This window comes from Bactrocera oleae, chromosome 6 (genome assembly GCF_042242935.1).
Source record: "Bactrocera oleae isolate idBacOlea1 chromosome 6, idBacOlea1, whole genome shotgun sequence".
In the NCBI taxonomy this organism is placed as follows: Eukaryota; Metazoa; Arthropoda; class Insecta; order Diptera; family Tephritidae; genus Bactrocera; species Bactrocera oleae.
This window is the reverse complement of record NC_091540.1, coordinates 31,774,430-31,797,193: the sequence shown is the minus strand read 5'-3', so window position 1 is coordinate 31,797,193 and position 22,764 is coordinate 31,774,430. Positions and strand designations below refer to the sequence as shown.

Genomic DNA, 22,764 nt, shown 5'->3' with positions numbered 1-22,764 from the left:
TAGGGATATTATTGAGCCGATGTTATCTATTACTATTACTATTAATTTTAAGTTAATATTACTATTACTGCATATTATTAACAGAAAAAGACGCTCTTTTAGTTTCATTAAGCTATCTTACATACCATCACCAATATATAAAGAGCAAAGTCAACTAATAATTTTAAATCTTTCATTAAAAAGATTCGCTCTCTAAATTTCAAAAAGACAACTCTCATATGGTCTGATATATGTATAGGTATGTAGTCAACAGGAAGTTTGAAAATCTTTATATAAGATACATGGGGACTTGGAGATGTATTGACCTGATTTTTGACACAAAGGCGCATTATTATCGATTGACCATCATAGGCACTAGGGTCGAAATATTCAGTACCTCCGAAATCATCAAGTTTTAGACTTGAAATGATATACTTTATACACACTATCTCGGAAAAGGCTTATCCCGATATACTTCGTGGGTTTTGATTTGTATACTGTAAAGTCAAAGAATCAGATGGAACTAAAATTGTGTAATATGAAATGTAAGGTGTTTGCAGTCTGATTTTATCTATTCGCCATAATATAGAAATATCAGTATAATGTTATGAATCTAATTTAGTTAAAATCGATGAAGCCCTTCTTGAGATATGAGATTCCACTTAAAGTTGAGCCAGACCCGTTATCCGATTTCGACACATATTGGTTGGTTAATATAATGATGATTTGATATGGTTGATGAAAATCTGTTGCTTAGGATAACCTTCAACTAATTGTAAATTATTAATACAATTTTTCTACTTCTCCTTGCCAATAATTTTTTTTACGATTGTCAGAATACAAACATCTCGATAAACCTGGTCTGTTGGAGAAATATTTGCAACTAATTTTATTTGTTTAATTTTTATAAACTACCTTTCCTACTTTTTGTTATCTTACCTTTAAATCTTGATTAATACTTGTTTGTCATTTTTAATATATTTGGAATACGAAAAATGTGAGACATGAGCTATCATCATTTTTTGAAAAACTGCGTTTAATGACAATAAATGGCCCAACAAGTTTTGAGTATTCAATTTTTGACAAGTGGCACAAATTTGGGCGAAACTTTTAAAATCAGAAGAAAACAACAATAACTATTTTGTTTTATCAGTGAATATATAATATAACCTAATTGTTTTGAGTACTTTTTTATATCAAAGGAGGAGGATGTTTAAAACTTTGTAATTGATTCATATGAGTCTATGATGTGAAAATATTTGGTTCAGTATGACATATTATGAAGATATAACGTGTTAAAGCATCAACAAATGGGTATGTTCCGACTCATTTTCAAAACCATGAGTAATATAATATCAATATATTTCTCTTGGCTATAAGTTACTAAAGGAATTACAATAAGGAGATTCTAATAAAACTCCATTCAATCGAAGGTTTTATAGCTTTGTAGGGATAACATACCACAAGTTCTACCAGAAAGTGGACCATAACAAATAGTACAAGTATGTGCCGCTCTGACTCCACATCTCTTGTTGCATTCCATAGCAACGTGGCAATGGTACACCTTTGCTTGATAGACTTTGGTATTGTGAATTGCTCATTTGCATATTGGCAATAATTTCTTCCCCGTAGTGCTTTCCTTTGTGTGCTTTTCAGAAGCCGCGTAGCAAATTTTCTTCTACACTTATGTTCATATACATGTGAAATTCTCGGGAAATCTTTTGTTGTGTAAATTCATGGAGGGTGGTCGCACGACAGGCGCAACATTTGATCACTTACTTTCCTATTAAGAATTGAAATGAAAAAAAATATTCTCTCAGTGTATGAAAACGAGTGCGTAGAAAAAATAATAATGTAGAAAGGCAGTCGAAATCCGTCTTAAGAAGCTGGCAAAGCGCCTTCAAAGAAAAGCTTGCAAAAGTAAACAAAACAGTGCAAACAATACTGGGACAACGTGACAACAGCAAACGGAAAGCAGAAGGAAGGAGTGTGTATGTGCAACAGAGAGGTCCTCATAGGTCTTGCATTTTGCAATAAATATACAAAACGATTTAAATAAAAAATTATTGCTCGTAATCCCCAAAGCCTCTACTACAATAATTCAGCAGGAGTGGGAGTGATTCCATTTCTAACAAACCTTGGACAGTTTTTTATCCCTTTGTAGGCAAATGCAAATTGATGAGTTGTCGCCTTTATAGTATTTAGGTAACAACAAGGAATCTACCATACTGTATATGCAAATAGTCGGGGAAATTTGGTTTTTGCGAATCAGTTTGATCGAGCTTATGGATTGTGGAGCCTTTTCGAACAAATAATTTACCAGAAAAGGGTGCAGGATTTTAATTTAGTAACTTATATGAAGTCCTGTGTAATTTTATAAGTATGTATATAAGTTTGAACTGATTTGCAATAAGCCACACAACGTATAAAAGTTTCATTTAGGGGTATGGCCACTGTAGAATTTTCAAGAAAAATTTTTTTTCTCGCATAAACTATGCTTTATAGTCACAAAAATAAGTTTCAAGTTAATTAGCGAGGTAAATGTTTTTAACCGACTTTAAGCGTATATAGTAAGCCCACCTCTTCTCCCTCTTATTCCAACTCTGAAACTTTAAATGCGTTTTTCTCAAAACTACTTTTTCCCGATTGGCGAGACATATAACTTTGCTAATTTTTATCCGATTGACTTCAAATCTTAAGATTATGTTACGGATTGAATTTTGCACAGAAGTAGGGTAATTTTGATTGATTAAAAACTTTTGTTTTTATAGACAGTTTTTTACGAAATTATTGACTAAAAATTTAGTTTTTCTGTTTAAATGCCTATAATTTTTGGAAGAAATCAATATTTTAAATTTTTTCTACGTACTTCTATGAGTATTCTAATACAGATTAATGACATGAGTTTTATTTTGTTCTAGGACGATAATTGTGGATGCTAAATCGAAAATAAAAATTAATGAATCTGCGCATGATTTTATAGCCGCTACAGTGGCCATACCCCTTAAGTTCAAAATACCACGATATTTCCATAAGTCTGGTCCTCAATTCTCCATAATAACGTCTTAGTATCTTCAAACCCCTGTAGTAGAAGCTTTATAGCTTTTGGTGAAATGTATTGTCATTATTGAGTTTACAGTTAGCAAAATGTCTCATAATGAATCATAGACGCTACAAGAGTTTCCTCAACTTAAAGCATGGATCTCGGGCTACATGCTATATAATGTGGCACAATTATGCGATAAGTAACTATAAATGTACATATGTACTACAATATTTGTCTACATTTATGCCTACACATATGAACATAAAAATATTTTAAATATACGCTCATAAAACGTGTGTTTCATTCTTAGTTTCCACGCGGATTAGAAGTTTAATTGACCATCAAGTGTCCAGTTTTCCAACTCATTGCTCCAATGCGTAGATTTATTAATATGACATATGAGAAATCTGCCAAAGCGATAACATCTACGCTGCCACTACTTTAACTGATATAATGAGACCAACGAATCTGATAGCCAAGTGGCATGGGCAAATTGCCCAGTTTAGCTGACCAAAGCAACGACAAAAAGGTAGAGCGTGTGCTGCATTGATTCTCATGCCAGTTGGATATGAGGCGGTCAAGGCGTCAGGAGAATTATTTGTTATACAGGTAGATAATGTTGGTAAGGTGTTCTTTTCCCGCTTGTTGTGTCCATTAAAAGTACCAAAAGTCGAGCGTTCATACATTGGCCGAGCATGTCGAATGGACACAGAAATGCACCAAGTGCTAATTTATGATTGCTCTCCATTTATATACAAAAGCATGTTTGCATGTTTGTCTGCACTTTTGTATGTATGTTATGAATATGTGAGTGCACACATTTTTAATGCGTATGATGAGTTGCAACTTTTTTGAAAGACTCTTAGTCATGTTCATTTTGTAGGGGTTTTCTTTTTATATGGTAAATTTGGTATTTCATTAATTTTGGTAATAGGTATACACACACAATCCAATAACAGAATAATGTGCAAATACATATATACGTACATATGTGTTCTGTTTTTTAGAAAATTTATGAAGATCCTTTTTATACGTTTAATCTCCACATAAATATATGTATATATTTTTTTTGGTAATACCTGGACCTACAAATTTCCTGGACACCAGGTGTTGAGGTTTTGCAGCAGCAGACCAAACCAAGTTATTTATATACTTTGTACAATATTATTATTAAGTCAACAATCAATTGAATCTACTTTGGAATACATTTTTTAAAAATCAACATTCGTCGTAGTTAAATATAGGCCATATACGACGCCCGCAGTTTTTTGTTAATCTTCCTTTATTATGCCTTTTGGCTATTATTGTATAAAAACTTCTTGATCTTGAATTTTGTTAAAGTTTATATATGTTATTGATGCTTTATTTACTTTGTTCTCACGTGAATGTGTTTAATTATATAACTTTGCTTTTATATCGATTGGTTGGAGGTTTCACAAGCAAACATGATTTGTATAAAACTGTTATATATACTTGTATGTACATACACATGAATGTATGTCGCGAGAGAATGAAAATCAGGAAACACCAGGACACCCCTGAGGAGAACTTTGGAAATACTTTAACCAGTATCACAGTACATAAGTTACCTTATCAATAGAAGAAACTATAATTACTTATATTATATTGATATTCAGTCAGAAAGGCTCTTATAGGATAACCGAAAATCCTAATTTACCTAGTGAACCAGATTGTGAAAAAAATATTAAGCTTTTAACAAAAAAAAAAATTGTTTTTCTAAGATCCCTAATATTGTTGCTGCTTTTATATGCAATATTTTTGACAATATGCAATGACCAGCGGGCAAAGATAGCGAGCAGTGAAATTGAGAATCGTAGAGAGCTTTAAATAATGCGTCTTTCATTTTGTGACTTATAAACCTTAATACTACTCATGATATTTTGAGAAGGGCAACTGACTGGCGTTTCAAGTCTTCATTGAAAGTATGTTAGTCGTAACTGTAAACTTATTCTATTTAATTAATTAATATAATCGATCTTCAAATATCATTTAATCTAAAATTATTTGCAAATAAAAAAGACAACACAGTTGTCCAGTTCAATTCAAGAGAACATCTTATTTGGGTGGTATAACAACTGGATATTGCTTTGTCGTTTAATTGGAATTACGCTATATCGATATGGCACTCTCTCAGGTTTCGCGAACATGTAAATTTGTACGAAGATTGAACTATCAACATCTTCAGACCTATCAAATCAATCAAGCAGGTCCAAGAGTTAAGGGTGGAATCTTGAAATTGCTATACAATTTCTTATTGGTGAATAATTTAAATAAATATCAACCCATTGTAAAAACTTAGTTAAATTTTTTTAAACCCTATAAATCTATTTGAACAAAAAGTTAAGCATTGCAGTTGACTGTCATCCAAATCAAACAGCGCAAAATAAATAATGTGTCAATTCTTAACTAAGGCAAGTACATAGTATATATGTAAGAAAGCCTCCTCAAGTGTGAGCTCTTAATTGTAACGGGAAGGTCCTCCGCCTTACAGTTTTCTATTTTTTATTATCAGATAGATAAATTTATATCTCGCTTCCAACTACTTGATAAAGTATTTCGTTTTATCGGTTTTGAGGAAATGGAATGCTCTTCAAAAAAAAGTTTATTAGGATTTTTTCTAAACCTAACCGTTTAAAAGATATTAACGGTTGAAATTTGACTATTTAAAAAAAAATCTGTTTTTTTTATACTCTCGCAACCTGTTGCTACAAAGTATAATAGTTTTGTTCACTTAACGGTTGTTTGTATCACCTAAAACTAATCGATGAAGAGACGAGTTGAAATCCGGGTGACTGTACTTGTAACTTGAGTAAAAATTGAGATATCTTTATGAAACTTGGTACACATGTTTCTTGGTACCGTAAGACGGTCGATATTGCAGATGGGCGTAATCGGACCACTGCCACGACCACAAAACGCCATTAATCAAAAGATGCAAGACTATTATTTGGTAAACAGGATCACTTTAGAGAGGGTCATATGCATAATTGAAATTTACATAATATATTAAATAAATGTAATTCTCGATAATAGTATGTTTTCGTGTCAAAAATAGGTTGAATCGGATCGATACTTCCTTTAATATCAAATTTTGCCAACACCTGATGTAATTTCCCGGGCTTTGATCTTTGCAAGATGCGAGAATATAAAATGTTCGGTTACACCTGAACTTAGAACTTCCTTACTCGTTTCTTTTGAATTTTATAACTCCATGAAAAATAATAATTTTAAATTGCAAAGCTCTGCTCTACAAAAATGGTCTATATAATTATTCGATTAAATAAAGCTATTACTAGATGTTCATCGTCAAAAAACAATGCCTATCACAGGAAAACCTTAAAAAAATACACAATTTTGAACATAAGCCACCCTAATGTACATGGATTCAAGTATGGGTATAAGTTTATTTGCATAACTATATCTGCTTCAACATTTATCACGGTATTGATGATTTTTTATATTTTTTGTGAAAGGTAAACACGAATTGCACAAAAGCCAACAGAGGAAATATTTTATGCGCAATGAGTATCAGAGTGTTTGCGAAAAGGATTAAACCTCAAACACATACATGTGTAAATACATATTTACATTTATCCCTATGAAAATACCTGCTTTTACATGTAAATGTTCAGTAGTTTGCCAATTGTCAATAGAAAGTAAAGCGAAGTAACAGTGAAAAGGATGCCAAACAAAGGCGCAGTGGGTGTTTGTCAATTATTCAGAAATGGGCTCGGTCGCCTACAGACGGAATTGTAGATGGCCAAACACTCGAATTCAGTCGCCAAAAAAGAAAGGTAGTTTTTGTTGCTATGCAACTGTGTTTGAAGTACTTGCAGTTTACTTTATTTGGGGGTGTTGTCATCGATTGTTGATAAACATCTTTCTTTTAAATTTTCGTTTTCATAAGCATAGCATACTATTCTGTTCTATTAACTTGATATAAAAGTTGACAAACTGATCTCATTTTTGCTGTCATGGCCATATTTTAGTTTTAAGTTCGGGTATAACCTAACATTTTATACTATCGAAAGCATCAAAGCTGAGGAAATATTTTCAGGTGTTGGCAAAACTTTATTTTAAACATGTAAGGAAATGCTAAGTTCGGGTCTAACCGAATATTTTATACTCTCGCAATTTGAGAAGTTCAAAGAAACCGAATAGTCTACACTAATTCGATTAAAATTCAACACAAAACTACATTGTTTTTATCCAAAATATTACATACACATTTTTAAAATTAATCTGTAGTATATAACCAATATTCACTTAATTTTGCTAAGACATTTACGATTTTGACCGACACAAAATTACAAAGCTATTCGAGATAGAAGCTCTCTTAATTTCCTTAAGGGGGCGTAGGGTTTTTACTTTCGAAAAATCAATTTTTTTTTTGTTTCTCTTATCTCATTCTTAAAGATATTGCCTTATTAATCTCCAGGCCTTCAACGCTCCAACCAATAGTTCATAAATTTTAGACGCGTTTTTCTCAAAACTACTTGTGTCCGTGTTCACTGTCATTTCAAAACTACTTGACCGATTCATTTCTAACTTTATACACATTTTTGACATATAAAGTACCGCCCCCCTACGTTTAGTAAAAAATTTTTTTTTTACATTAAAAAAATGGCGAAATTTTTAGTGAAAAATAACAGTTTACACTTTAAATAGCCGCCAAAAATGTTTAAATGAAAAAAAAAATTATCAGAGAATGTAGGGGGGAAGATTTAATCATAAATTAACTAATTTTTCTTGGTTTTTTTCTTTTGGATAGTTTCCAGCCGAGTTATGGTGAACACCGCAAATTGTTTTTTAATCAAGACGTTCTGGGGGAAGCTCCGTTACCGGCTTATGCTTCAATATTCCTGCATGAAAAAATTACCCTATATTGTCGAAAGTATGCTCAATAATGTACAAAAATGTTTTTTTTTTACCTTGAAACCAAAAACACCTTCCATATGCTACATAAACTGATTTTTATTAGTCCAGAATAAAATTAGGATCCCATCTTTTGGTTGATGTTTTCCTTATATACCCCATATATTAAATTTAGCTGTGATTGAGTGTATATCACATATATTTCATTTGTGTTGACATGCCAAATGTAGTAATGAAACTAAGTGAGTCTGCGACTTATAATATACATAAGTTAATAAAATATCAAATTTATTGTAGTTCTTGTACGATTTCTTCGATCAGTGAATGTTGAATTCGTTCGATTTTATAATGCTTTGGAGTTTGTTGATGAAACTTTGCACCCAAGAGACGTCGGTATTGCAGATGGGAGCAATCGGACCACTGCCACGCCCACAAAACTTCATTAAAATAAAACCTATAAAATGTCGTAACTAAGCACTTAATTAAGATACCAAACGATAATTTGGTGCAGGGGACCGCCATAACAAGGAGTTTTCCTTACTAGCCGAAATTTTTTTTAAAGTGAGCGTAGCCCCGCCCCTTAAATGGTTTAATTTACATATATTTCAAATCGCTGAAGCTAACTCCACCAAATTTGCTGACAGGAAGTCTTTTGATCACTTTTCCATACGCTGTGAAAATTGGTAAAATCAGATAATAGGAGGAGGTGTAAAAATTGAACAATGGGAGTGGTACCACCAACTTTTAGGTGAAATTCTATATCTCAGGAACTATCCGACCAATTTCAACCAAATTTGGTAAGTAAGGCCCAGCCATTCCTATCAAAATGGGCGAAATCATACAACGACATGCATGAACTATCCATCATGCAAAAAAGAGCCCTAAAATTATACAGCTAAAAGCATCAACACCCATGATGTCATTTGAATTATAAATTAACTTAAACACTTCTTTAAAGAAAGTAAAAACACCACGTGTGGCTAAATAATAAGTTCGGTTTACTATAAAAAACTAAAAGACACGCTTTTAAAGCACTTCAACCTAAAAAGTGAAAAATAATTCCTTATAGGTATTAATTGACAGTAATATTGACCGAAAAATACTTATTTTATTGTGAGAAAAGCGTGGGATGGTTTGGGCCATACTTTTTGTATATCGAGCATACTTATCGAGAGGACTTTATTGGAGCCAGTCAAAATTGGACCATGGGCCTGGTATCACCCACTCTTAGGTGAAATCACATATCTCGGGAACTGCTAAACAGATTTTAACCAAATTCGTTGTATTACATTCATCTGACATTTCTATATCACGGTGCGAAAACGGGTGAAATCGGCACGTTTCCCATAATTTTTAAATTTATCTGATTCTTTCGCTTTCCATTATGCAAATCAAGCACCAATATAGATAAAACTTTGCACAAATTTGATCAAAATTGGTAAAATCAGACACAAACTGTTCAAGCCCCTAAGTACCGTATATGTAGATGCCAGTACATATAGTTGATTTTTTACATAAAATATCGGTCAATATGCGGGATATATTACTGAACCATATACCTAAGATAAAGATTTTCGAACTTGCAGTTAACTAAGTACCTCATATTTCGGACAATATGTAAGTTATCTCAACAAAATTTGGCGAAAACATGACCTAGTCCCAATATAACTAATATTAGGATTTTCGAACATCCTCACTTTACTCCATATGATTGGTGATGGTGGCTGAGAAAGCTTAAAGAAACCCTGGGAACATTTTATTAGTTTGTGGTATGTTAGTAGTACGTGGTAATGGTAAAAATTTATAAAACTAGGTCAATGCTACCCCTAACTCCCATATACTACTTATAATGATTTTCGTTATTCTAACATGTTTTATGCCAAATATGTCGGTCAGTGAGTATTATTTATATACAAAATTGCTTCAAAATATGTGCTCGAGTATACCTGAGCAATGTCAAAATTAATGCAATCTCTTTCTCTATCCCCAATATACCCCATATAATTATTAAGATTATGTGGTTTAGCACAGAATAAGAATGGAATTGTTCTATACCTTGGTCTGAACCACATATACCTAATATAATATAATGAATTCCGATTCTCTGGGTGAAGTTTTCCACACTAACTCAAAACTATTAAATTTAGCTTCTTCGATCGAGTTAATATCAGTACATATGTATATATCATTTGAAGGTGTTTTTAATATAATTTTAGCTCACACATATTAACCGACATAAATAGTTTAAAATCAAGTTTTCAAATCAGGCATCGCGGCATACTATATGTATTATTACCAGAAAGGGATTGTCTCTGAGCTCCATTAAGATACCTCACAGATTACTCTTAGCTCTCGAAAAATCGTATTGCTCTTAGTGCAACAAAAAAATCTATCTTGTGTCAACAAAAAGATTTCAAGAAAAGTCAGACCGCGTAAAACCGATGTTAGTGTTGCCTAAATCATAGGTCGTAAGAGCCAGTCGGAGAAATTATTATCGAGGTTAATGAAGAATATGATATGGATGTGTATAGAAAGCTGGTAGGAATGCGACTCAACGAAGCTTAACCTTCTGAATGAATTAGCAGGACTAAACCACTCATGTCAAAATGCCGCATCAATACTCGGCTGGCATTTGCAAAGGCCCGCAGAGACAAACCAGTACAATTTTGGAAGAATGTGCTTTGGATCGACGGAGCCAAGATAAATAGGATAAGTCAAAATAGAAAAACAATTGTACGTCATCCACAAGATCAAGCGCCTGACCTTAGGTATACCAAAAATTGCATTAGGCACGGTGATGGAAGTACCATGGTCTGAGCCCCGATTGCTTGGTATGGCGTCGGCCCAATTGTTCGCATAAGTAGTAAATTGGTCCGGTATCTGTATGAGGATATACTTAGAAATAAAATGGAGTCATTTGTATTTGAATCCATTTCGAAACATACCTCAAAGATAGTAAGGCATTGGCTCTAGAAGGAAAAAATTAGAGTATTGGGTTGGCTTGCGCAAAGACCGGAGCTGAATCCAATAGAAAATGTATGGAATGATGTCAAGACAAAAGTAGCAAGAAAAAAATTCAAACCTTCTTGGTATTCAATCCCTAAGGAATGATACCAAAAACTGGTGATAAGCACGCAGCTAAGATGTGAAGGGGTGAATAAAAATGTTGGATAAAGCACAAAATTCTAACCAAATGAGCAATATTATGCCATTTAATAATTTGAGTAATTTGTTGTACCTTTTTGTAAACTCTTTTCAGATTGTGCTATTTATGTGTCCTAGTTGCCAAGTAGGATATTGATCTTTTCGTCTGTTTATTATTGATTTAGTAATGTGAAAGTACAAAATTTTAAAAATAAACCGAATGCCTCTTTAAATTCATAATTGATAATCTTAAGCAATAAATAACCTCACATATTGACCAATTTAAATATATATATAAAGTCAAGTGGATGTTTAAAAATCTGTATATTAGGTATATGGAGACTAAAATATTATATGTTTCATATTGACCGATAGAAGCGTCAACCGGAAGATCGAAAAAGTTATATTAGGTATGTGTGGGTTAAGGGAAGTATTGCTCCAATTTTACTCATATTTGACTCTATGAGTTGTAAAATTTAATTCTTGTGGGACATTTATTCAGTGAGTTATCGCACTTTTAGTAGTTTTCACCATTATCGTTATATGGGGTTTATTTGGCTTCAATGGTTGGGAAGATACGTACATTAATGCATTAGGCGCCAGGGCCTTGTCCATTTTTTTTAATTTTAAGTTCACAAGTGCCCTTTGCTAATACAACCCTCTTCACCTAACTACAGTTTTATAGTTTAACTAGCTGATACCCGCGACTTCGTCTGCGTTGTTGCAAATCCTTGAATAATCTCTCCAAAATTCGTGACATTCATATTTAGTCCGTGTCAATTTCAATACAAATGATGCATAATCGTTCGTAAAACTATTACCTATAGCTGAAACCCGCGACTTTGTCCGAGTTAGAACTATCCAATTTTTTTGAATAAATTATGATTTAATAGTTTAAATGAACAATTAACGATATGTACTACCTTGTAATAATAAAGAAAAATTCTATGTGTATTCATCAATGGTACGCATTTTGTTTTTTATTATGAATAAATTAAACAATTAAGTATAAGTTAAAACGTGTTTTTTAGAGATACGTATTGTTTTTAAAAAAGTTAAAAAAATGGTTTTTTTATAGCTCATATAATTTTTTTAATTACACAACGTAAATAATCTATACAATTTACAAAATAAAATATAAATTTTTTCACTTTCAATTAAATCTATATGCTATTTAAATAAAAACATAAAAACAATAAAAATAAAAACAAATAGATAGGATATATATATTTATAAACTTATAAAAACTTCAAAAATGATTATAATAAACTTATTATAATGCCTCCTTATAAACAATATTAGGTGTACAGTTATCATTTGTTAACATAACAATATTTGAGGCTTCACTTACACGTGAACATGCAACATATAATTGTCCATGACTAAAGCATCCTTGACTCAAATCAATACCAGTTTTCTTTAAAGTTTGACCTTGCGATTTATTAATTGTCATTGCAAAGCTAACATTAATTGGAAATTGTAATCTTTTGAATTGAAATGGATAATTTGATGGAATGATAGATATTCTAGGTATAAATACTGTTTCGCCTTTACCATAACCAGTCATAACTACTGCTTCGATGATATTTTTTTGTAGAGAAATTACTCGTAATCTCGTTCCATTGCAGAGTTTTGGTGGATTTAAATTTCGCAGTAGCATAATAGGAATACCAATTTTCAAATCTATTTGATGTTGTGGAAGACCAGGTGCGTTTATGCTATTTAAAAATTCTACCGGGTAATGCACGGCTTGTTCTGATTGACATATTGTGTTTATAGATAAATATGTTGTTGAATTGCCAGGAATCTTTTCCATTATAAGCGTATTAAGTAACGATACTCGATCATTTCTTGGTGCTAATATAGATCTCTCGCACAACCACGAATCTTCTTTGGAGATTAGATTGTGAATATCGTCATAAATATCTGATATTAAAGTTTGAGTATCGGCAACGACATGACAGAGAGCAGATGGGATTTCAATGTCGTGGTTAGAATTTATTTCTGGATATTTTCCTTCGCCAATATCTAGGAGAATTTTACAAAATTCTGCGCCACTGGATTGTGCTCTCATATTTTCTTTTAGATGAAGCTTCTCGATATTATTCCATAGTACTGAACGTTTCAAACATGCATTAACCTCATCTGCTCGTGTGCCTTTAGCTATAACAGGTAATGTTTGTCTAAAATCTCCTGCAAATAAAAATACTACTCCACCAAATAATTGATTATTATTTCTTAAGTCTTTCATTGTTCTATTCACTGCTTCAATAGATACTTTGTTGGCCATAGTGCATTCATCCCACACAACAAAAACACAATCTTGTAAAACTTTGGCTTTATAACTATTTTTTGATATACCACAGACTGGATTTTCCATATGGATAACTTGTATAGGAATCTTGAACATAGAATTGGCTGTTTTCCCTCCGGGAAGAAGAGTTGCAGCTATTCCTGATGATGCTACCGCTATAGCAATTTTCTTCTCTGAGCGTATTTTTGCTAATATAAGGTTAATCAAAAATGTTTTACCAGTACCACCTGGAGCATCTAAAAAATATACACCTCCATCATTTGTATTTACTTTTTCGATAATAAGTTGATAGATTTGATTTTGTTCATTATTTAATTTTGGTTCATTATTATTTATCGTATGTTGAAGTTCAATTGGATTGAAATTAGTTTGCTCAATATATTCTCTATTTAATGTATTAATAGATTCGTCAACTAAATATGGAGATGGTAAACCATAATGATCAATGGTGTTTCCACCTATTGACAGTACTACGTTTTGTAATGCAAGAAGTGCACGATTAGTTATATCATCAATATAAGAATTTATATCAGCATCTGGGTATTGACGTTCAAGATTTCTTCTAAAATCATCTATAGAGTGACTTTTGAACTTATTCCATAATTCTAGTGGATAAGAAGTATTGCAAAATACCAATATGATAGCGAATAATTCGCGTAGCTTAGACGCACTGCTGCTTATCGTGGCATCTGCTAATCTATCGTGCCAGTGATTATCATTTTCTAATAAACCAAGAGCTAAACATGCTGCTTGATATGTTGGATATACGATACCGTTTACTGTTCTTAATTTTTCAAATGAAGTTGGACCTCTGACAATATACAATAACATTCGTAGATAATAGCATTCTTGATTGTTTGGGTGTACTGTATAAACTCTTCCAAGAGTATGCTCATGAAAAATACCAGGATAATTATTGACAGGAGTACCACGGCGTCGCCGTTGAAACGTTTTATTGTTCTTGTTAAATGTATAGTAAGCTGGTACCTCTTCATAAAGTAAGGTAGTTGCGAATTCGTCGCTCTGACATAACTTGAAAAATGCCATCAATGTTGTATTTTTTGGATTGTCCATTGCTTCTTGGATATTACTTAGATCAAAGTAAACTCTTTGACCATTTTCCAAATGTACATCTAAGTGTGTAACTGGTGGAAAGCGTTCATGAATAGAAAACGATAGCATACGCCATACTGGTTCAGAAGTACTAATGTATCTTCCATTTTGATATGAAGTTATTTCATCTTTATCATTTTGTACACTGAATATAGCTAAGTCTGAACCTTTATTGACGTATTTGCATATATACTTTATAAACTTGACACTATTGCAAAGTTCGACATTGATATGTGCCTTAAATGCTCGTAATAATACTGGTGAAAAAGGAACAATCCACCGATTGTCGATATTAAAAGTCTTCGTCCGTGACTGAATTGATGCTTGTCTGCCGCCATTTTTAGGTGATCGACGTCTATAAAATGGGTATCCATCTTCACCTGTGACAGTTTCTGTTGTAAACGTCTTTGGAAACTTCTTACTACAGATACCATTTTTCATACATGGACACTGTGGATTATGAGCGCCACATGGACCATGCACCATATGCGTTTTTACAATTTCAAATAATTCGGGATCATCTTCTTTATCTGGCAATTCTGCAGAAACAACATCATCAATTTGTTTTGCTGCAATTTTTATTTCTAACCATATTAAAATATAAGCATGTGGTAATCCACGTTTTTGCCATTCAACTCTGTACATATAACAGCGGACAGAACCAAAAATTTTTCCTTTAACTAAAAGATCCATCATTCGTTTAATTTTTGTTTAAAAACTCTCGACACTATGTCATGACGATCGGAAGCTAATTGTCCCGTGAATAATTCACGGGTGATTTCATCCCATTTAGGATTTGTTGTAAAAGTTATAAATAGATCAGGCCGTCCATACTTTCTAACATAACAGAATGCATCTTGTGTACGTTCATGCATGTACCGAGGTCCTCCCGTGAAAGATGAGGGCAAAATAACCAACCGTCCTAAGTTATCCGCATCTTCATATTGATTCAAAGCATCTTGTAGATGAATATAATTTTCGACTCTGAGTTTTTTCTGATTACATCGAACATACAATAGTCTTTCTGTTTCAATTTTTGCATATACATCTACTATGTATTGATTAAATAATGGTTTGTACTGATGTAAATGATTGTATTCGTTTTTTCGAATCATTAATCGGTAGCAAAAATATTGTAGTGCGGAAACTTTTTTATTGAAAACTGTTCTACCTGTATTGGGATTAACTTGATTAATTGTGATATGGTATCCGTCCTCACCACGAACAAACATGAGCGGATATTGTAATGCATCATATGATCTATGTGTTTCTGCAATTCTTTGCAAACTGTCATTTTTTCTATGAAGTATAATATCTCGTTTATCACATTGTTGATCTACCAAGAGTATAGACACTTCGTTTGTTGCTGGTTCATTATGGCGACCTCTATGCTCTGTTGATGGACGGTGATCCGCATTTATAACAATTTTGTAATTACATTCATTTGAGTCAGTTGGGAATAACTGAAGCGCCGTTTTGAAATCACGGACGTAAGGATTCGTTTCATCAAGCATTGACTGTAAGCACTCTAGCAACGAAGCATTCAGAACTGGAAAATGATGTAATCTCGTATCCCTTTGCTGCTTAGGTATAATCACTCAGAAAATATATTTGTAAGAATGATTCTCGCTGATTATTCTTTGGGAGAAGGGAACCGATTAAGTGATACACTTGTCCTTGCACTTTAAACGTTGGCATAAAATTGCCTTCATTTACTTCTTTTGCCCAAATGATGTCATTTGGAAGGCAGAATTATAACGTCGAATGTTGTTAAGAAAATGCTGCGAATATATGTGATCACCGCACAATAATGATTGAAGTGGTTCAGATGGCTGCTCAATTGGATCTAGACGTACTTTTCCTCCAGAACAACAAATACCAGTTGATTCTTCTTTCCATTTCAAAGCTTTACAATACTTGCACACGTCAGTCATTAAACCAATTTCTGCTTCAGGGGAATAACTTACATTGGGATCATATTCAAATCCGCTATTATATTTACCTTGCCATAGACTATTACGTCCAGTAGTTTTTCTTATTTGATCATTTCTAAGGCGTCGTGATCTAGATTGATTTGACTCTTGATTTCGTGTATTTGCATGTCGTATACGATCATCTTGTAATCGCTGTTTTTTAAATTCATGTGATTCTTGCATTCGAGTTATTGCATGTCGTTTGCGATCTTCTTCTAATCGTTGACATTTGACCGCTTCAGACTCAGTAGCTCTGTGAACAGACAGACAAAGAATTTTATAGGTATAGATTATAACAATATAGTTTCTTAGAAAGAATTGAATATCGACTCTATTGAATGAATTTGGTTTTTTTTTACGGAAAATGTTTTCGGTGACTACAAAAGCGTTACTTACATTTGAACTTAACCTGAGGAAAATACTATTTGTCCATATCAATATATTTCGTTATTAAACAATAATATATGTTTTAGTTCATGTCTCATCGTTTGGTAACTCGACTAAAAAAGCAAACTGCGTTGAAAAAACTTAAATCCGTTGAATAGATCCCGTTATCAAATGTTCTCTTGATTCATCTGACTCTTGATTTCGTGTATTTGCACGTCGTATACGATCATCTTGTAGTCGATGTTCTCTTGATTCATCTGACTCTTGATTTCGTGTATTGGCATGTCGTATACGATCATCTTGTAGTCGATGTTCTCTTGATTCATCTGACTCTTGATTTCGTGTATTTGCATGTCGTATACGATCATCTTGTAATTGCTGTAACTCAACTAAAAAAGCAAACTGCGTTTATTTACATAAAATATATCCTATGTTACTCCCAAAAACTTCCTTTACATGTCTGCAAAATTTCATTAAAATCGGTTCAGCCGTTTCAGAGATTACCCGGAACAGACAGACAGACAGACAGACAAAGAATTTTATACGTATAGATTTAATTCTTAGTTATGGACTTTATAGGTTTTCGTTTATTGGCGTTTTGTGGACGCGGCACTGGTCCGATTATGCTCATCTACAATACCGACCTCTCCGTTTTTTAAGGAGCACGTGCGCAGAGGTTCATCGCGATATTTTTATTTTTACTCAAGTTACAACTCGCACAGACAGACGGACAGTCACTCGGATTTTAACTCTTCGAATCATTTAACTTATATACACAATTATACTAGTATATCTATCTGGAATAGTTTGAGGTGTTACAAACAACCGTTAGGTGAACAGAACTATTATACTCCTTAGCGACGTGTACAAAAATTATGAGAACACGAGATAAATTGTTTCTGGATGACTCCTCTTGGTTTGTACTTGCAACCGATAACTTCTGTAAATACTGGATTATCTTGATGAAAATTGGGATATATGCTCTTTCGTCCTCTAAGGTCATATTATAAATATAAAGTGTTATAAATTTTATTTTATATATTCTTTGAAATTTAGCTTAGAGGGCAATAACCGGACGTTCGGTGAAATTCGAATTTGCTTAAAGTGCGATAATAGCCATACCTATATAATAACTATATAAATGTTTTATTTAACAACAAAGACGATATAGCAAGGTTTCTGTGGCTCAATTCAAAATTTAAATTGAAATTTCAGTTTAAAATTGAGATTAATCGGATTCCTGTCCTTTCGGTTGACTTTCTACTATATATACTATATATGTATCAGTCAATATATTTATTATATCAGTGAACATGTGTTCAGAAGTCTACCAAACATAATGGCTTTTATCCATCAAGTCGATTAGTGATAGCGAATCTCAATAAATTAAGACAGGAATGCTGTACTTAGCACAATGACGTTTACTGTCAAAAATTTTTATACTATTTCGTACAAAATAAATTAAGACTATCATTCTTGCGATTGATTTTATACAGCTTATCTCGGTCAATATGTAACATATCTGAAATAAAATAAGTACACTCCGCTAACTTCGATGTAAACATTTTTTTTTACTTTCCATTAGCTTTTATTCTTGGGAATACGAGAATATCGGGTCTTCGGCAGCATCCGAACTTACTTTTTTATAATTGTTCGAAATACAAAAATTGGTGGGATATGAAAAAGTGAGATAAAATGGTTTTGTATTTTATAAGGTAAAGTTTTAAATAGGATCATCTGTGCATATGTGATCCTTGATAATTTAGAATCAATTGAAAATTTTCAATTCACTGGCGTTTCATGCAAAGGTGATACTTTCTTTAAGATTCTCCTATACCAACCTTACTTGAAATCGGGCGCCACTAAGCCCTATGAAGTCACTAAGGTAATACAGGTACGTAAATTACTTGAAAGTATTTTAACAAAGCTGCCGTTTGGTCATATTAAAGAGTACAATAAATGCATCGTCCAAAACTAATGGCAGACCATTTTGTTAGTTATTAACTTGTGGCAGACGTAATTAAAAATCAAAAATTTTCTAAAGTATTTAACAAAACAGATTTTGATATATATTATTTTTAGTACTTTTATGATCTAATTCTTAAAACCGCAGACGTTTTCTCTGGTTGCAACAGTCCGGCAGACGGTAATACAATATATTACTTACGGGGTAAGTACAGTATAACTACTGCAACTAATAGGTTTAATGTACATAACTCCCAAACCACTTAGCTAAATTAAGCAAACTTCTTCAGAACAAATATGTTTAGCATTCCTTTCGAAATTGTAAAATAAGCTGAAATCGGATTATAATCCCTCTCACTCCCCAAATGACGGTTATGTTGAAAATTACTAAAAGTGCGATAACTCAAGAAATGAAAGCGTCAGACACACTAAATTTTGCACTCAAGATGATATAAAAAAAGCTTTATAGGAGCCGATATCAAAATGGCAAAGTGGCAATGCCCATATTTAGGTGAAAACCCATATCTCGGAACCTGCTCTACCAATTGCAACCAAATTCAGTATGTAACATTATCCTAACATTCCTATGTTGCAGTGTGAAAATGGACGAAATGTGAAATGATTTTGTACCTAAACTACTAGAGCTGCAAAACTTGATTACGAGCATGAAAAATATGGAAGTAGTAAAGAAGTATGGTAGTATTAACGACAAATTTGTATTAGCAAAGGTCAAAGGGTTTGATGCTTCATTCTACAGCGATGTAGAAAGGAAGTTACATTAATGGTTTATATAAAAAATGAATTTGAAATATTAATAGTTGAACTTGCAGAGTTCCAAATTATAAATTGAAAACGGTCAATTTAAAGAATATAAAACGTAATAAAAATGTTTGTTATTCGAATACAATAAACGGGAACGCATAAAATTATTCTGCTGGCTGTTAGAAATTCAACCCTTTCAAAGCAACGTGCACGTGCTCAGGCATCCGTTTCGGAAATCTACTTTTAAAAGCATTAAATAATGGCTGTATTTAAATTTTGATGTCTTCCGCATTTCAAAAATCTCGGCTCAGAATATAACACTATTATCCCAATTGAATGATCCTTCCAATATTAATGATAAATCAATAGCCCATTAAACGCATTGGGATCGCAAAATGGGCGTGAACCATAAAATACACAGTTGTGCGAACCTTTAAACTATAATTTGCCAATTTTTAAATTCGATCCATGGTACTGAAATATTACAAGAAACCAAAGCGCAACGCCCATTTTTGATTTTTTTGCCACTCGTTTTGCAATTGCACATGTTCGCAATAAACGAATGAAAGGAGGGTGATAGTGTTCCACCGCAAAATCAATATTAGATGTCAGTATATGTGATCAAGGTGCTTTAACATGTGTTAATGACTTCATTTCAAGGAAAAATTTATTGACAGCGTCATTGTGGAATGACTATATTAATGAAGGGGTAAATATACAGTTTTTGATTTCTTTTTAACTGAATTCAGTTTAAACTAGATATAGAGCATATATGAGAGCTTGTATATTCTCCAAAACTGTGTTTTGTTTAGGCGCTTCCAAAGTCCGTAATTCGTAACATTTAATTTATGTTTTTCCATCTTTCACCCATTTGCATTTCATTTATATTCAGTTGTTATGGTGAAAATTTTCAACGGTTACCAAAAATCGATTAAGTTCGCAATCTATGCGAATTGTGTCAGTACATAAGCGTTGCGAATGTGCAAATGGCACAACAGCCTTTGACATTTTGCACATGTCTAAAGTTTGTACTGAACAAAGTGCACAAATTTGTTATATATTGTTATTATGTAAGTGTGAATTTTGCATACGTTGGGATTGTGCGATTTAACCACCCCACATGTTCAAAAATTGTATTAAAATTTAAAAACTGTGTTACCATAATACGCACAATATCCACTCGAATCCAAAACTTAAAAGAATATGTATATATGTATGTACATAGTATATGTGTTTATAAAGTAGTTAAAAATCAAAAGAGAAAGTTAGAGAATGGAAACTTAGGATCGAAATATTTATATGTATTTTATTCAAACATATTGTACAATACAAACTAAATAAAATTTCAAAACTTTTACAAATAATTGCACACAAATATTTAACTAAGTAATTAGGCGATATCAATTTTCATAAAACATTTTAAATTGACCATCACGTTTATTATTTATTATTACAATATTTATATTTATACAGATTGGAACAGGGGGTAGAGATAATATTACGACCTAGAATTGGAAAAACGCCAACGCCTATGCCCGTATTGAATTGTATTATTTAATAAGCACGTGTTCTATTAAGGCTTGCGTTTGCAATTGCTTAACCAAATACTATTGTCAATATCTTGTGGCATCAAGTTCAAGTAAGAATTTGTATTGGCATTTGTGTGATTGTAAAATTTTTAATTCAAATAAATAAGGAAGCGCTAAGTCCGGGTGTACCCGAACATTTTATATACTCGCAACTTCAAGGCGCAAAGCCGGGGAAATACCTTCAGGTGTTGGCAAAACTTTACTTTAAAAATGTTACGAAAGAGTTTAACATTTATTGTTCGACCAAATCGTGAATGGATTCCAATCATATTTGGTATCTAATTATTTTCAAATGATATCTAAAGTAATATGTGATATAGACTCAACCAAAGGGGCTAAATTCAATATGCTGAGTATATAAGGAAAGATCTGGACTGATGGTATTAACATTTGAAATTACGCACGTATACTCGAGAAAATATTTAAATTTATAAAGGTAACTCACACACTTACCGACATATTCGGCACAAAGCTCGAATAACGAAAATTATGATAAGTAGCATATGGGACCGATTTCACATATTTTCCTAAAATATATTTTATGTCTAGTATTATACTTCCACTTAATTTTGCAAAGATAGATATCGTGCATGTCTAGCGAGCGCTTTATCAAACTGGTAAATTCCTCCAATTAGCAAAGGAAATTGAACGACTAAAAGTAGATTTGGTTAGATGAATCTAGAACAAGCTGAGGCGGAAGTTTCAATTTTGTAGGTGAAAACCATTTTCATTCTAGCATGTTTAGCGATCATGACTCTCATATTAGGGGTATGGGAATTTATCTTAACAATATGAGTTCCACAATTCTATTATTAGATAATGAAATTTTTGAAAGAGACATGTATAAACAAAAATAATAAGCTCAAGATATTTATTGCCAGAGTGAAATTCTCCCTATTGTATTATTGTGAAACTTGGCTATCTACTGGAGTTAATATAAGTAAAATTCAAGCATTTGTTAATGGTTGCCTAAATATAATAATGAATATCTCGTGGCCAAGGCGAATACCCAACAATCACTTATAGAAAATTACAGGCCAGGGCAGCATTAAAAAGGATATTATAAGGCGCAAGTATCGATGGTCAGGCTACATGTTGGTGAAGAACATCGGCGATATTACTAACTCCGCACAAGAATGGACGCCGCGTGGCAGTATAAATCGCGAGAAGCCTAAAACAACTTATTCCTAGAAGAACGATCTTGAAAGAAACCGGCATATCATGATGAACTGAAGACGTCACGTAACAGACGAAATTGCAAATTTTTCTGAATATATTTACATTTCAGTTTTAATAACTTGTGTTAATAATAATATTTTTACTACTCTGACTGCAATGAAAATTTCACAAATTTAGTTTCAATATCTGTGGAAAATACATTGCTAACATTTTGATAGTATACGGTAGCCCGTTGTACTTATATTGTTTTAATATTATTAAATGTGGATTTTTAAAATTTTGTGGATATTTAACAAGTAAGTAACTTAATAGTGAAAATCAAGATTTATTCATAATTTTTATAAAATAATGATTGGAAGTAAACTAAAACTCAAAAATTTACATAATTGGTAAATAAACTGTTAAGGCATATGCAGA

At 32.6% G+C, this 22,764-nt stretch overlaps 1 protein-coding gene across 1 annotated transcript; it reads right to left on the bottom strand.

The window, feature by feature from the left end:
• Nucleotides 1-12,338: 12,338 nt before the first annotated feature.
• On the bottom strand, nucleotides 12,339-21,627 carry LOC138857892 (uncharacterized). The gene is made up of 5 exons (XM_070111956.1): nucleotides 21,622-21,627; nucleotides 17,046-17,254; nucleotides 16,460-16,718; nucleotides 15,664-16,072; nucleotides 12,339-15,076 (listed from the first exon to the last, which is right to left on the bottom strand). Exons 1-5 carry the CDS (start codon nucleotides 21,625-21,627, stop codon nucleotides 12,339-12,341), a joined length of 3,621 nt encoding a protein of 1,206 aa, XP_069968057.1.
• Nucleotides 21,628-22,764: the final 1,137 nt, after the last annotated feature.